This window comes from Equus caballus, chromosome 12, assembly GCF_041296265.1.
Source record: "Equus caballus isolate H_3958 breed thoroughbred chromosome 12, TB-T2T, whole genome shotgun sequence".
NCBI lineage: Eukaryota > Metazoa > Chordata > Mammalia > Perissodactyla > Equidae > Equus > Equus caballus.
In genome coordinates, this window is record NC_091695.1 from 33173183 (window position 1) to 33185947 (window position 12765).

General features: G+C 55.5%; 2 protein-coding genes across 4 annotated transcripts in view; both read right to left on the minus strand.

Moving 5' to 3' along the window:
- Positions 1 to 1893, minus strand: part of LOC138916689 (liprin-alpha-1-like) — a 91296-nt gene extending 89403 nt beyond the window's left edge. The window contains exon 1 of one of the 2 annotated variants that reach the window (XM_070229825.1): positions 1833 to 1893. The gene's annotated coding sequence lies outside the window, so the exon portion shown is untranslated. The remainder of the gene's footprint in view (positions 1 to 1832) is intronic. The other variant, XM_070229833.1, reaches the window with a different exon arrangement.
- Positions 1491 to 8605, minus strand: LOC138916691 (src substrate cortactin-like). 2 transcript variants are annotated; one of them, XM_070229841.1, is made up of 5 exons: positions 8449 to 8605; positions 6518 to 6628; positions 4884 to 4994; positions 4240 to 4350; positions 1491 to 1888 (listed from the first exon to the last, which is right to left on the minus strand). In XM_070229841.1, exons 1-5 carry the CDS (start codon positions 8588 to 8590, stop codon positions 1638 to 1640), a joined length of 726 nt encoding a protein of 241 aa, XP_070085942.1. In that variant the 5' UTR covers positions 8591 to 8605; the 3' UTR covers positions 1491 to 1637. The 2 variants fall into 2 exon arrangements, with proteins under 2 accessions (XP_070085942.1, XP_070085943.1); XM_070229842.1 differs by lacking the exon at positions 1491 to 1888 and adding an exon at positions 3040 to 3352.
- Positions 8606 to 12765: the final 4160 nt, after the last annotated feature.

Below are 12765 nucleotides of genomic sequence, written 5' to 3' on the forward strand. Positions count from 1 at the left end.
GCTGTTTACCCTCAGACCAGCACCACCAGACCCTGTGGGCTCCCCCCACCTTGCTGGGTGCACTTCCCAGTCTCCTCTACCAGCCTGACTGCTGCCATCCCCAGGTGTGTCCCTGGGCCCGCTCACCACTCTGCAGGCTCTCCTCGCCTCCGACTTGACCCCGGCTCCGTCCACATCTGTGCAGTGGCCGTCTGCCTCTGGTCCAGCCGCACTCTCGTCCACCTGCCCTGCTGGGTAGCCCACCCCGGACACACCCACAGCCGACTCAGCTACCCACCCCTGCTCCTCCCAGGCGCCCCAGCTCAGCAGAGGCCCACCGCCCACCTGGGGCAGTCCTGCCTGCCCCTGCCAGCCCTTAAAGCCGGGGGCTTTACCTCCCGCCTCGCTGAGGTCAGTGCCGCTCTCCCTCTGCCACGAGCCCCTGCCCGAGCCAGCACCGCACCCTGCTCACACCGCTGAAGCCACCTCCTAACTAGGGCCACAGCCTCGCTGCTTCTCCGCAATCCACTTCCACACTGTGACCAGGGTCTTCTCAACACAGATCCCGTTTGTGTCACTTGCCTGCCAAACCCTTCGAGGGCCACTCAGGACTCATCTGATGAAGAACGAAACCTGACGTACGTAGTCTGCAGGGCTCCCCGAGATGGTCCCTCCCAGCTCCTCACCCCTCGGCCCTCCTCTGCAGTGAGACCCTAACAGTCTTTGCGGCGTCACCCCCACCCCCGCACACACGCTATGCCCCTGCTCTCCAGGCTCCTGGCCCATCTTCCCGGCATGCTCCACCCGTCAAAGCTGAGCCCAGCCTCTCACTTCCCCAGGACCCTTCTGGCCCCTCAGCCTGAGCCCTGGGCCTGCCACATGCTCCCAGGGCCCATGCGTGGTCACGTGGTGGAGCCCCTGGGTGACGGCCTCTGTGTGGTCAGCTGTGAGCCTGACAGCAGCAGAACTCCGTGAGGACTGGCCCTGCTCTCCTTGACCACAGGCCGGGCACAGGACCAGGCAGGACGGCCTCCGTCTTTGCTCAGGAGATACAAGCCACACGTGTCCTCGTGTGGACAACTCCACACCTGCTCTAAGTGTAGACTCTGCTATGGCTGGACCGTACGCTAGAAAAACGGCCGTCTGATACACTTAAGACTGACTCTCAGAGATCCGACACCGTGTGACAAAGTCCCCAGTGAGAAACAAGCGTGTTCCCCGGGACACCCGTGGGAGGCGGTGCTGTGGGCAGGACCTGCCTCTACACGGTCCCTGTCCCGTGGACCTTCCACCATGAACCATGATACAGATGTTCTAGACCCGCGCGCTCCCAGAGCCGCCGCCGCCACGCGTGCCTACTGAGCTCCTGACATGGACAGTGTGACCAAGGAGCTCAATTTCCAGCCGGTTTACCGCTAACTACTTTGGATTCAAACAACCACACGTCCTCAAGGGTCTCGTGTTGGCCCCAGAGCCTAATGCCTGGCTTCCAAAGGTGGCCCCGCCACTTGCTGCTATGCTGTGGCCAAGCACTGAGCCTGCCTGGCCAGGGACCCCCAAATGCAAAAGGGGACAGGGACAGTCTCTCCCCCACAGCACGACCATGTGGGGTACCGGAGAGGATGTCCGTGACCGGTAGACGAGGCCTGGCATACAGGTCAGCAATCGGCACCATCAGTGATGACACGTGCCCAACTTAAACGTTCGTGCTTCTGAAAACCTGAGCCACACCCCACCCCAGACCATCCACGGAGCCGTGCGCTGACACACCAAGAGCTCCACGAATTCCCGGACCTCCTAAATTCCCGAACACGGCAGCAGAAGACACTCAGGCCTGGATCTGGAATCCTTACCTTGTCCATCTGGTCCTTCTGGACCCCGTACTTTCCGCCGAATCCTTTGGAATAGTCTGCAAAGTGGCACAACACAACACTTACACTTAGGCTGAGGACCAGCGAGGTGCCCGGGGCAGAGGCATGCAAACAGATCCAGAAACAGCCCAAGAAGACGCACCCCGAGCAGAAAGAGACCAGAACCGCACCCCGCGCGGTCCTCACTTGCAAGCTGAGTTGGTTTCTACCCGTGGTGTTCAGCACACAGGCGGGGGAGAAGCAGAAAAGGGGTGTGCGCATGCGCCCCGCGCTCTCCTGAGGGACAGAGGGTGCCGTGTGGGCTGGCAGGCAGTGAGCTGAGGGCCCAGCACAGGCGCGGGGCAGCGTGCCACTCCAACAGCACAGTCCTCCACCTGGCACCGCTCCCTCCCTACTAGGACTAGGCAGAGGCTCGAGGCAGCTGTTTTCTTGCTTTTTAAAAGAAAAAAAAAAATTCCATGGGGAAATTCTACCAGCCAACTCTTAGGACGTAGCAACACAGATCTCCGTGACAGTCACACCGTCACACGGCCTTAAGGCCACGCAGAGCCAAGGCCATCTCCGCACAGGCTGCCGGATCAGCACCGGATCAGGTGCGTCCACCGTCCCTCGCCTGAACACGGCCGTGTGTTCCCAACCAGGGGACGGAGCCTACGCTCTGCCCTGGCAAGGAGGACCGTCCTTGTCTTCCGCTCGTGTGTCCAGGTTCTAACGGCTAAGTCCGAATTTGGACAGCAATTAAATAACTGCTCTAAGGAGAAATGTGTTCACCGTGTGGACTCCCAACAGATACACCTAGAAATTTCCTGTGTCTTCTTAGCTTCCTGTACATACCGTTTAGCTCTGTGTGGGGAAGTTATACGTAGGTGGTGTCGTCAAAAAAACCAAAACAAACGAAAAACACCTCCCACTCCTGGTCAAAAAAACACCACCACGATGAAACAGAGACCACACAGAACACGGCTGCCCCTGCCCCTGCCCCCCGGTGACCCACGCCTCTGGCTGAACTAAACATGGTTCTCCCCGTCTCAGAGGCAGTCAGGTGGCTTACTCAGTAGGTAAGTCACGGTCAACAGCAAGAGCTCCAGCAGAAGGCTGCTGGGAGACCAGGGACACCCCGCTCCAGGATGGAGCCACGTTATGGGTTTAGGGCAACACACCCTGCAAACTACGGCCATGTCTTGCCAAGCACAAACCCCATGGTGCCAGGGAACAAGTGAATGGGGGTGGGAGGAGTGCAGGCGACCATGGCTCCAGCATACACCTGGGTTTCAACGCCCGAGTGCCCCTTGAGGGCACAGAGGGTGCTGGCAAGGCTGAGGCTGGAAGTCTGTGCTAGAAGTGGCCGCACTGGAGGGGAGGCGGGGGCAGGGGGTGGTGAGCAACGGTGCCTTGCTGGGACTCGTGCTTGGCCAGCCTCTCCTTGTAATCAAACCCCACAGCACAGGAGTCCTGCCTCTCGGGCTGAACACCAAATCTGCCTCCGAAACCAGTCTTATAACCTGGAAATCCCACAACAGTGAAGAAAACCGAGAGAGGAAACACAGTTCGGTTAGAATCGTGGGAGCATGGGCAAGAATCAAGTACATCGTTTAGAGAAAGGAAAAGCTCTGCCAGGCTCAGGGGCTGCAGAGCCAGCTCGCAGGCTCAGCAACAGTCAAAACTGGGCTCAAAGGTTAGAGGGCAAACTCAAACTCTTAACACTCCAGCCAAGATCAGAGACCGGGTTAGGAAATGTATTTCAAGTAATTCGGGAAAGCCACTCCATGCTTTGAGGTTTCTTTCTAGGTCCTACCCACGCTGCAGACAAGAGAACGCATCTCTGCGCATGTGAAGAAAGAGACACGTTATACACGAGATTACTGCACGGCAACGCGTACCAGCCCCACCTCCATCTGTGCTGGCTGAAAGGACGGGGTGAGTCTGGGGCTCACTCAGAGGTCTCCCGTCCCCACGTGCTACTTTCCCAGGGACATGGTTCTGTCGTGGAAAGCACACACTCCCGGGCAGAGAGGAGGCATCCCCTTCCACAGCCTACAGCTCGCTTTATCAGCACCAATTCATGGACTGGATCGCTGTCGGCCCTCTGGCCGCCCGCTGAGGGCAGAAAACAGCATTCCCAGAGCTGCTGCAGGCAGTGACCGGCGCTCCAGAAGCCCAGTGACATGGGGCCTTCTCGCGGGAGCCCTCCCGTGGGAGGGGACGGGGGTTCCTCACTCCTCTAGCTGAAGGGCTGTCTCAAATCACGGGAGGGCTACGACAACCTCCCACACTGAAGACACAACACCACTGCTACAGAGACACGGCAAAAACACGGCACAGTGACGGACCTGGGAAGGGAAATAAACTCGGGAAACGATCCCAAGTAGGAGATTCAAAATGAAGGTACCTTTTTGGGATTCGTGCAGCTGCAATTTCTCCTGGTGATCCCGGCCAAAAGAACATTTGTCTTGTCTGTCTGTCTGCACACCAAATTTTCCTCCAAACCCTTTCACGTAGTCTAATGGATTAGAAAAAGGACACAAACTGGTATTAACGGATAGCCCGGGCAACAGAGAGAAAACATGTTTTTCAACGCACGTCAATACACACAATTCGCTCAATTCATCCCTTCTCTCTCAGATCTTCGGTAAAACTTTAGGTAACACTCATCAAGAGGCCCTCCTCATACAGCGTCTGGAAACTGACCCCATCTGTAATCCCAGCGTTCCGAATAAACGCAGACGGGACCCCACAGAAGCAGCGCCAAGCGATGCAGCTTAAGCAGCAACCGGAGCCCCACAGTCCCACCACTTACACACGCGACACTATTAGCACAAGCGGCACTGCTGGGGTGTCAGAGCCAAAACAACTGGCAAGAGTCGATCTCTCATGTAACAGCTGTGTTTCTGCTTTGCTGTTTTAAAGCTGGCTGCTTAACTGAGAGATGTCCGTATTAAGGGCTGCTGGTTACGCTCCGTCTCTGCCTGCTGCTCTGGTTACCACCCATCCCGTTAACGGTCACCGGCTGGAGAGCTGGTAAGATGCAGGCACCTGTCTGGGACTCGTGCTTCTCCGTTTTGCCTTGATACTCAAAGCCGACGGCACTTTTATCCACCTTGTCCTTGTCGATACCGTACTTGCCACCGAAGCCTTCGGAGTAATCTAAAAACAAGGAAAGCAGTTTACAGGCCAGCAACACAACCAGCGAGCAAGCTGTGGATTCCAGCAGGCTTCAAGAAAGTACTTTTAACACTCAATTAAAAAAAATATAAACCAAAAATCTTTTAGGCTCACTATAAGATCACTGATACAGAAAATATCTAAAAGTCTTGCTCATATGTAATAACAGGACTAGGAAGAGTCCTATAAAGACAGCAGATTTATAACTGCAGCATCTTTCCTTCATTCCAAAAGACAGCATGGAGTAACAGTTTATTACAAAGCTTCTGGATCAGCACGAGCCGAGCAGCCGGCTTTTAATGGGTCCCTCTGCTTCATGGACCAGCACAAGGAGAGGCATGCAGGGGTGCCTGCAAAGACAGGATAAACCTGGAACGCCCTCCAGAAACACACGCCCTCCAGAAACGCCAGTGGAATGGTTCCCTCTGCACTAAAGGAGGACTCCATCGTGGGCACGTCAACGCACGAGCGCGCGGAGCAAACCCCTTCCGCAAAGGCCTGGGGCTGCCGAGGAGCCTGCCTGCCCAGGCACTTGGGGCTGTGCCCCCGACCTCCCAGAGTGGCATTTCCTCTGCCCCAGAGGCCTCTTGGGGAGAAAGTCAGTGCAGACTGCAAGGCATCCAGCAGCAGGTCCTGAGGAACTGGGTGCGCGTGGGGCAGAGGAGCACAGGTCTGCTCCAAGGAGGGAGGGAGAGAAGGCAGTGACAGCGACCCCGTGCCGCAGGCCACCTGCTGTAACGGAAGTGACGCCTGCGGCAAAGGGACACTGGGCTGGCCCACGGCCAGCTCCTCGCAGAAACGCCAAGCCAGTGGGGTTTCCAGTGCTGGGTTTTGGTTTTGTTCTTTAAAGAATCCTGGGATTTTTTTTAAATACGTGAGCTCTCAGTTTTTATATGTTGGCAATCATTTTAAAAAATCTAAATGTACAGGCCAAACAAAACAATGAGGAGAACCAACCGTTTGTGGCCTCTGCAGGAGGGACTGAATCTAACGCCCTCCACCTACAGCCCTCGCTGGGTGACGGCAGTAAGTGACCCGCGAGGCCGCCACAGCAAAGGAAGCCAGCACGGCTTCTGAGGACAATCTGGCAATCTATCGAAATTTTAATTCAGTGTTCTCTGACCCAATTATATTTCTAGGAATTTACTCTTGAATAACCACTTACATACATAAGACACAGGGAGAAGAATACTCATGCAGTCGACTTTTAACATCGAAAATTGAAAACAACCTAACTTGTACATTCCACAGAGGAATGGTTACGTAGACTACGGGATCTTCCCACCACAAGGACTGAGCAGTCACCAAAAACGCGACAGACCCCTACGCTGACCTGAACGGAACAACAACGGCCAAACGTTTGAGTTAAAAAACCGTGTAACTATAACGTGACCCGCCGTACACAGGGGAAACGCCCCAGTGCGCATGTCTGTAAGCGTGTGGGAAGCAGCGGCGAGGGGGCAGGCCGCGCGGTGGACCGGCTGCGGGGCGCCGCCCGGGCGGACCTTTCTGCGACTCGTGCTTCTCCGTCTTGCCCTGGTAGTCGAAGCCCACGGCGCTCTTGTCCACCCGGTCGGCCTGCACGCCATACTTGCCGCCGAAGCCGCTGGAGTAGTCTGTGGAGACACGCAGCAGTCGGCATGGGAGCAGATAGGAGCTAACCCGGCGCTTGGTTGAACCAGAACAGAAACGACTCGCGGTGTGACTCAGCAAGAGATCAAGCACACATTCTAAAACACACGAGCCACCCACTATCACCCACGCGTGACGCTCGACTCAGTCTACAGCGTCCCTTTCACCTGTTAGGGGCACTTCGTTCCTGATGGCAGACGTGAACTGCGTTCCCACCTCGGAAGTTCACCGTTCAGACACTTTCTGAGCACCGACTGCACGGCAGCGAGCAAAGGTCTGAATCACCACTTACATACACTCAAAAGTGTTTCAAGAATAAGTCTAACAAGATGCTTCCACTACAAGTCAGCTGTGGGGCGGGAACGGGGTGGGGGTAACTTCCAGTTCCTGGGGGGCAGAGGATCAAAACCAACTCTGCATCCCTTTGGCTCCTTCTTCCAGCGGGTCTGAAAGTTGCCTCTAGGACTCTGCCCGGCTCCCTGAGCATCTGGGAGCACTTTTCCAACCAGAGGAGAGTCAGGACTGCGCCAGGGGCTCAGCCGCGCTCAGCCACGGGCAGGGGGGCCCACCGACCCACAGCCCTGGGATCTCAGCCCTCGCCAGCCGCCAGCCGGCGCCCCGCTGAATCCCGCGGTCAGGGCCTGGGGGATTAGCCAGGCAGAGCGCCGCGGGGCCCAGGCAGCCCCGCGCCAAGCGGAGCGCCCGGGGAGGGCGCACTCAGTGGGGATGCCGCCAGCGCTGCGATCAGAGGGAAACGGAAACCCCCCATCCCACCCCCGCCCCCAGGCCCGACACGTCCACAGACCGCGGGCGGAGGAAGCCCCGCACCCGCTCCAGGGAGGCCGCCCGCGGAGATCGAGTTCCTGGTGCCACACTCAGGCGATTCCAACAGAGGAACCAAAAACCCAGAAGCACCTTTCTGCTGATTTCCAACACAGCCAGAAGAGGGATGGCTCCAAATTTAGAGCCTCTCGGCCGTCTGCAGCTGCGCGTGTCGCTGCATTTCCAGTGACCTGATTGCTAAACCTCCCTGTAGGTGCGGGCCGGGCCGCAGGAGCCGCGACTGCGACGGCCCCGCCCGGGCGCCAGGGAGACCCCGGCCCCTCTCGGTCCTTCCCCGCAGGGCCCCACTCCTACCTCGCCCCGCATGGACCCAAACCCCTCCCCGTCGGCCCTCCATCCCCTTCCCCTAAACCCCAGGGCCCTGATCCCGTCGCCCCCGATCCCGGACCCCTCCCCGCAGGGCCCCTCTCCTACCTCGCCCCGCTTGGACCCCAGCCCCTTCCCCTCGGCCCTCCACGCCCCTCCCCTAAACCCCTGGGCCCTGAGCCCCTCCCCCCGGATCACACCCCCTCCCAGCATGGCCTCTCTCGCACCTCGCCCCCCACCGACCCTCGGCCCCTCCACTCTCTCTTCTCCTAGCCCCCGGGTCCCGGGCACCCTCTCAGACCCCAGCCGTCTGGCCCTCTCCTCCCCTTCCTCCCTGCAGCCCCGGCCCCTCTCCTTCGGACCCCTAAACCTCAGAACTGCCCCTTCCTCCCCGACACCAGGCCCTCCCCACCGCTCGGCGCCCCGCCCCTCACCCCGCGGCCCCCCGGCCCCCACCCCTCGGCCCCCGGCCCCGGCTCCCCAGCCTGGGGAAGCCTCGCCCGCGCTCCCCCCGCGGCCGACCCGAAACCGCGAGCGGAAGAGCGGCTAGACCGCTGCGGCCGCCGCTTCCTTCCCTTTTCGGGGCCCGGGGGCGCCCCACGAGCGCCGCGGAGGGGCCGGCCCGCCCCGCCCGGCGGAAGCCGCGCTCGCTCACCGCCGCCTGGCTCCGTCCGGACCCACTCGACTCCGACTCCGGCTCCGGCCCCGGCCCCGGCCCCGGCCCCTGCAGCTCCGCGCCCGCCGCTCCCAGGCGCCCTGCTCCACTTCCGGTTCCTCGGGCGGGGGCGGGGCCTCATCCGGGTCCCGACGAGGCCCCGCCCCTCCCCGGCCGCCTCCCTCGCGCGCGTGCGCGGGCAGCGCGGGCCGAGCTCCGCCGGGGTGCGAGCCTGCAAAGCACGCGTGGAAACAGTCTGTTCCTACAGGCAGAGTCAATGTACGGAGCGAAGGCTCCAGAAGGAGGTTTCTTTTCTCTTTTTTGAGAAAGAGTAGCCCTGAGCTAACATCTGCCACCAATCCTCCTCTTTTTGCTGAGGAAGACTGGCCCTGAGCTCACATCCGTGCCCGTCTTCCTCTACTTTATATGTGGGATGCTTGCCACAGCATGGCATGCCAAGCGGTGCCATGTCCGCACCCGGGATCCGAACCAGCAAACCCCAGGCCTCCGAAGCACAATGTGCGAATTTAACTGCATGTCCGCACCCGGGATCCGAACCAGCAAACCCCAGGCCTCCGAAGCACAATGTGTGAACTTAACTGCTGCGCCACCGGGCCGGCCCCCAGAAGGCGGTTTCTTGACTGAGTGACTGGGAAGAATGAGGGGTTTGTAGGCTTAATGAGGAAGTCAGAACTGGAAGGAGGGGAACTAACACTGGGGAGGCAGCCTGCGGGCCACGTGGCTTCTGCCCCTCAGGAGAGTGTGTGGCCCAGACCAGCTGGCCACATAGCGATTGTGGATACAAGGTAATCCTTTTAATACAGGATGGTTCATTTTTCCCTGGAAACAGCTTTATGAGTTGAAAATTATTTTTAAGAGCTTCTTATTGAGATGTAATTTGCATAAAATATAATACACTCGTGTACAATTCTGTGGTTTTTAATATAGTCACAGGGTGGTGTAACCATCACCACGACCTAATTTTAGAACATTTTCATCCCCCCCAAAGAAGCCCACCTTGTTAGCAGTCAACCCCTGTGCCCCGCTCCCCCCCCCCCCCCCGCCCCCGCAAGCAGCCACTCATTACTTTCTCTCTGTGAGGTGGGTATTGTTGCTTCCGTTTCCCAGATGAGGACAGCCAGAGCTCACTGGGGCTTTCAGCGGGAGGGTGGCGTGAGCCGTTTGTGACACCCAGATCCATCCAGCCTCTCTATGGAGAACAGACTGCTTCAGAGTCACATCCGGCGAAAAGGCAAAAGGCGGCGCCCGTCTCCCCTTTGACACACCGTGTCAGGAGAGTGTGTGGCAGAGACTGGCTGGCCAAGTAGCATGACAGATACAACGTCAAATTTGGAAAGCGAAAAGATTTAGCCGTGCTCAAAAACAAGTTGAATGTCTCTGTGGACCGGAAGTGAATAGAAATGTGACGTGGGGAGCTGAGGCTGTAGGCCTGCTGGGCCCGGGGCGCCCACCCTGGTCCAAGGAGCCGAAAAGGCAAATGCAGTGAGGACAACCTGCCCAGCCCACACAGGACCCCAGCGGGCCAGCCGCTGTGGCATCCACACCACCACGCAGGGCGGGATAACTCGGTGTGGCAGAGAGTGGATCCCCTGCCCTCCTTCTGGACTCACTGGGCCTCTGGCTGCCCAGCTCCACATCTTCCAGCTTCTCTAGGTGACGGGTGCGGCCACAAAGCCAGGATCTCACAATGGAACATCAGAGAGGAGGATATGCACCGCTTTCTGGCCCGTAAAAACGCCCGCACGGCTTCCCCCTTACCATAGGTTGGGATGACGGCAAAGATGGATCCGTGCCCGTTGCTGCTGAGACAAATTACAACCAAGGTCGTGGCTGAAAAAATGCAGATACTTACAGTTCTGGAGGCCGGAAGTCTGAAATCAGTTTCGTTGGGCCAAAGTCAAGGCCAAAGAGAGACCCCAAGGAAGAGCCCGCTGCCCCTTCCAGCTTCTGAAGGCCACCTGTACCTGCATTCCGTGCCTCGGGGCCTCTTGCTCGAGTCACTGAGACTCAGGCTTGTGTTGTCACATCTACTTCCTCTCTGTGGTGGAATCTCTCACTGCCTCCCTGTTGTGGGGACCTTGTGATCACACTCAGGACCCAACCGGATAATCCAGGAGAATCTCCAGAGTCCCTTTTTCCATATAAGGTAATATTCACGTGTTCTGATGATTGCCGAATGGACATTCTCGGGGGCCGTTATTCAGCCAGCCACATTAAGGTGACAGGTAGACCTTGGAAGCCATGTGCTGGAGACGGCAGAGCCCCCACTAGCCTGGGTCCCTGCGAGACTGAACGGAACAGATCTTCCTTACCATCCCCTCCTCCTCCTCTGTCTGACCGGGAACATACACCCTGGCCTGTTGCATGAGATGGAAATGAAATCCTGTGTTTAAGACATGATCTGCGCAGTCAATTTGTTACAGGTGTCTGGCCCACCCCAATACAGAGAGCTTGGAGGCGAGTGCAGAACAGGAAGACGGGCAGGGCCCCACACCGAGGGAGGAAGAGAAAAAGCAAAACAAAACACTTCCCACTTGTTATAAACCAATGTTGCCGCAATTAAAAAAAATAAAGTAGGGGCTGGCCCCGTGGCCGAGTGGTTAAGTTCTCACGCTCCGCTGCAGGCGGCCCAGCGTTTCGTTGGTTCGAATCCTGGGTGCGGACATGGCACTGCTCATCAAACCACGCTGAGGCAGTGTCCCACATGCCACAACTAGAAGGACCCACAACGAAAAATATACAAATATGCACTGGGGGGGTCTTTGGGGAGAAAAAGGAAAAAAAAAATCTTTTTTAAAAAAATAAAGTAAAAAATATTTTAAGAAACACTTCCCACTTAAAAGGGAAAAGAGTTAGAGGGAGAAAACTCCCCAGGCTCTTGCTCTCTGGAGTCACGTTTACCATGGAATTATTCCCCTGCTAATTTTTCATGCCCCACTTTGCCACGTCCCTTCTAATTCAATTCCACACTTCCTCATGGTCCTACTATGATCTCATGATTATAGCTTTTCTTTTAATGAACTTGGAATCATTTGTGGTGGAAAGGACCTAGTGATCATCTGTTTCAATACCATTAATTTCCAGGTGGGGACTAGAAGCCAGTGGATCTAAGAGATTTGCCCAAGATGACACAGCTGGCTGGTAATATAACCTGACAACAGTAAATTAGATATGTGGACACTTTTACAAAGCACTTTCATTTTAGACAAATACATACATGCACTTTCTCAAATACCTAACCTGAATCAATCATCTCAGCAGTCCTATGAGGCATACATGGTGTGATTTACTATGCATAAGTGAGGAAATCACAGCAAAAAGGAATACAATAAAACTAATTCATGATAGAGCCATGACTTATTGTGGTTAATACCATGGGCATTGGTGTCAGCCAATCTGGGTGGAATTCCAGCTTTCCATTTATTGGTTGTGTGACCTTGAGCAAATTAACCTCTCCAAGCCTAAGTATATATCACCTATTAAATGGGGCTAATAATAGTAGCTACTTCATACAGCAGTTTTTCATAGAATCAAATCAGATAATGCTCATAAAGCACTTAGCCTGTGAGGTACACAGCATGCCTCCCATTAATAGCAGGCTTAATTTGTGTGTTCTGAATTGGAGTTCTTTACAACATATTATGCTGCATTACTAATCCTTCATTAAAAAATATCTGTTTAAGATCATTCTCACAAACGTTTCTTGTCTTTTTTTTTTTTTTTTTTTTTTGGTGGAGATCATCTACCCTGCCATTACTAGGGAAACAGAGATGTTTTAGGAAGGTCTCATTCTTGGTTTGCTCTATTTCAGTTAATATTAATTCTAGAGAGAGAGTGGTGGGTGGGGCAATGAGTTAATTATTTAATTTAACTCTTCCTAATAGGTTAGTAGTCAGATATTCCCACAAGTAAGAACTGTAATAGATTAATCTTTTAAATTGAACAGATTCTTAAGATGTTTTTAAAAATGTAACACCAAAAGTATAGAATTAGGGCACCCATTCAAACCATGGAGAGCATGCTTCTGGTCAATAAGAAGCATCTATGCTCCACAAATTAAATTTTGTGAGACTTAAGATGAATTGTGGCTACTCTGGGAAGAACATGGAAGACCTCAATATGCTCAAAGCTTCTATCTGTAAAATGTGGATAATTTCTCAACTGCCAACTTCATATGGTAATAGAAAAAAATCACATCCATGCAATTTAACTATATGAAGTGTAGAGTATTGTATAAATACTAATGTAATATATGTGAAGCTTACTATTTAAATTCTCCTCTAGGGGCCAGCCCTC

Excerpts from the sequence above, each read along its gene's own strand:
- LOC138916691 (XM_070229841.1), bottom strand. The coding sequence starts at position 8,590 with ATGAGGCCCCGCCCCCGCCCGAGGAACCGGAAGTGGAGCAGGGCGCCT. Across the intron at positions 4,995-6,517 it reads GAAGCACGAGTCGCAGAAAG|ATTACTCCGAAGGCTTCGGT; the intron begins GTCCGCCCGGGC and ends CCTTGTTTTTAG. Across the intron at positions 4,351-4,883 it reads GAAGCACGAGTCCCAGACAG|ACTACGTGAAAGGGTTTGGA; the intron begins GTGCCTGCATCT and ends CTAATCCATTAG.